Source organism: Rhea americana, unplaced genomic scaffold, assembly GCF_003343005.1.
Source record: "Rhea americana isolate MKP2758 unplaced genomic scaffold, rheAme1 scaffold_9, whole genome shotgun sequence".
Taxonomy (NCBI): domain Eukaryota; kingdom Metazoa; phylum Chordata; class Aves; order Rheiformes; family Rheidae; genus Rhea; species Rhea americana.
This window is the reverse complement of record NW_028187088.1, coordinates 7,947,438-7,950,073: the sequence shown is the minus strand read 5'-3', so window position 1 is coordinate 7,950,073 and position 2,636 is coordinate 7,947,438. Positions and strand designations below refer to the sequence as shown.

The 2,636-nt window shown below is 61.4% G+C and overlaps 1 protein-coding gene across 1 annotated transcript in view; it reads left to right on the top strand.

Annotated features, from left to right (window-relative positions):
- Positions 1 to 2,636, top strand: part of TMTC1 (transmembrane O-mannosyltransferase targeting cadherins 1) — a 154,090-nt gene that overhangs the window by 2,392 nt on the left and 149,062 nt on the right. Inside the window, exon 2 of the mRNA XM_085324129.1 lies at positions 5 to 233. Coding sequence (XP_085180255.1) covers positions 5 to 233 — 229 coding nt within the window. The remainder of the gene's footprint in view (positions 1 to 4; positions 234 to 2,636) is intronic.

Below are 2,636 nucleotides of genomic sequence, written 5' to 3'. Positions count from 1 at the left end.
CCGGGGGGCGGCGGGGCGGCGGCGGCGGTGCTGGCGGGGCTGTGCGCCCTCTGCTACGGCAACTCCCTGCGGGGCGAGTTCGTGCACGACGACGTCTGGGCCATCGTGAACAACCCGGACGTGCGGGCGGCCGCCCCCGTGACCGCCGCCTTCGCCAACGACTTCTGGGGCAAGCGCATGGCCGAGAACACCAGCCACAAGTCCTACCGGCCCCTCTGCATCCTCACCTTCAAGTAAGTGCCGCTGCCCCGCGCCCCGACGCGCCGCGGAGGGGCGGCGGGCGCGTCCCCCGCCCGCGGCCGCCCGGGCTGCCGGGGAGCCTCCCCGGCGCCGCCGGTTCCCTGCCCGCGGCTCCGTGATTCAGCATTTCTGCCGGGAAACGCCGCCCCGGGACGGGGAGCCGGCGGCGGAGCGGGGCGCCGGGCAGCCCCCGGCCCCTGGGGCTCGCAGCTGCCCCGTGGGAACTTCCCGCTTTCGTGCCCGGCTTCCCGGCTGCCCCGGGAGCAGCCGTCGGGCGTCTGCGGGCGGCCGGGGAGCGAAGGGGAGAGCCGGCCGTCTCGGAGAGCCCCTTCAGCCGCGAAGGGCGCTCACGTTGCCTCCCCCTTCGGTTCCTCCCCCCGCTCATCCCCCCCCGGTTTATCCCCCAGACTTTCCTCTGCAGCTGAATGATGGTGCCCGAAACTTCGTAGCTGCCGTTCTGGAGCAGACCCGCRGTTATTGTCCCCCGCCTTTCCCACCCCGGGCGGAGGGGGCTGCCTCAAGGGTGCTGCGGTGCTTCCTGCAGGCAGCCCGGCAGCTGCGAGCCTCTCGTGGCAGTCACGGAGTTTTCGGGCGGCCTCGCCTGCTTCAGATGTTCTCTGTGCACAGCGCGCAGAGGAGTTGAGGAGGAGTTTCGGTTGCAAGGGAATAAAGAGGAGTCGGGCAGCAGCAAAGTAACTGACAGTTACCCTCGCTAATCCTGGAAGGAAAAGCCAGGCCTCCCCCTTCTGCAGGGGAGAAGAAGCTGCAGCAGCCCGACTTGGTTACAGTCCGTGCAGCTAGCGTGTCGTTCTTTGCATTAKCTTGGTCTCTTCTTGCCATATCCTGATGGAATGCGTTAGCATTTCTGAACGTTTATCCTATTTTTAGTATGTAGAAATTGTTTGAGCGGGCGGGGGGCTGTGCTGCGGAAAGGGTGTAGCTGCGTGCAGAGCTACGGGTCGCGCTGAGCGCTCGGGTTCTCTCTGTAAGCGTGTCTGAAGATGTTCATTTGAAACCCGCGGCAGGCAAAGGAACAAGTTACTCAGAGAGCAGCAAGTGCAGCAGGAGGAGGTGTTACTGGTGGCTAGAACCTGGTAGACTCTTCTCATTGAGTCACTTATTCATTAAAATACCTGATATTTATAAATAAYGCTCATGACTGTCTGAAAATAGCGCGTTCCTGTCATGCGAGGCGAGTTTAGGGAAATGCAGCATCCCTTGGGTACTCCCACAGAGCACCTGCCACCCGTCCTGTTGTAGAGGCAGGCTGGGAGGCGATGGCAATCGATACCCAGCTACCTGGGGGAGCGGAGACTGCTGGGGTCAGTGGATGGAATATCCCTGATAAAGCAAAACTGCCAGCGGTACCGACACCGGCAAGCTGGATTGTTAAGAGCAGATTTTATGTGTTCTCCTTGAAAAYGTTCTGGGCAGATTTCTGTGAAGAGCAAGGGGGAAGTAGGCAGCAGCGGGCAGAGCTGGCTTGGCAGAAAGCCTTCTCCGTCACTCGTTCGGCCAAACTGCTGGTGTGCTCTGATGAACGCGTTGCTCTGCTGCGGGTGATCTGAGAGGCGAGCGGACCCGCACGTGTCACTGCTGGCTGCGTTGATGCTGGGCTCGGCCTCGTAGATTGGATTGCAGGGTTGAGGTTACRTTGTGCGAATTAGCGGAAGAATCTTAAACTTGAATAATGCAATGGAAACTTAATAATGCAATGGAAACTACGTGCTTTAATTCGCATTTACATGTCTTAGCTCTGAACTGGCTTTGCTTTTACTATTAAAAAAAAAATTGTGCATGCAGGATGAGGTGCTATCCCATCTAGTCCATTATAAAATCAGTGAGACTGGTTTTGTGAGCWAGACTTCATCCTCGAGTGCTTGTAACAACCGCGCTGAAGCACACGGATAAAACGTGGGGTCAGTGCCTCAGTCATTTGTTCGCTGGCTGCATTTGCACTTGGAATAAGGAAGGGACCGTTCATCTTCCTGATCCCTGGCTGCGGAGGAGGATTATTTCCGCCAGGTCCCGAATGCTTTTGGAGGCCGCTGCTTTCTCCTCCGTCTCTTTCCTGCAAGCGGGGTGTCCGCAGAAGAGCTCGGGAGCCGGGCGGAGTGGGTTGGCCCAGGCCAGCGCTGCCAGAGACGCGCAGGCAGCTCCCGCACGAGCTCGCCCTTCGCTGGCACGCGGCGCGGCCCGGCTCTGCCCGGAGGAGGGACCGGCCTGGCCCAGCCTGGCCCGGCCCAGCCCGGCCCGATGGCGGCGAGGGCTCCGTGGAAGCGGCCTCTCCGCGCAGTGGGAGGAACGTGGTTCCCGCTGGAGAGCGCCGCGGCAAGGCGTGAGAAGGGGGCGCGTGCGTGCAGGGCCGCGCTGCGCGTGGGGGCTGCCGAGCGAGC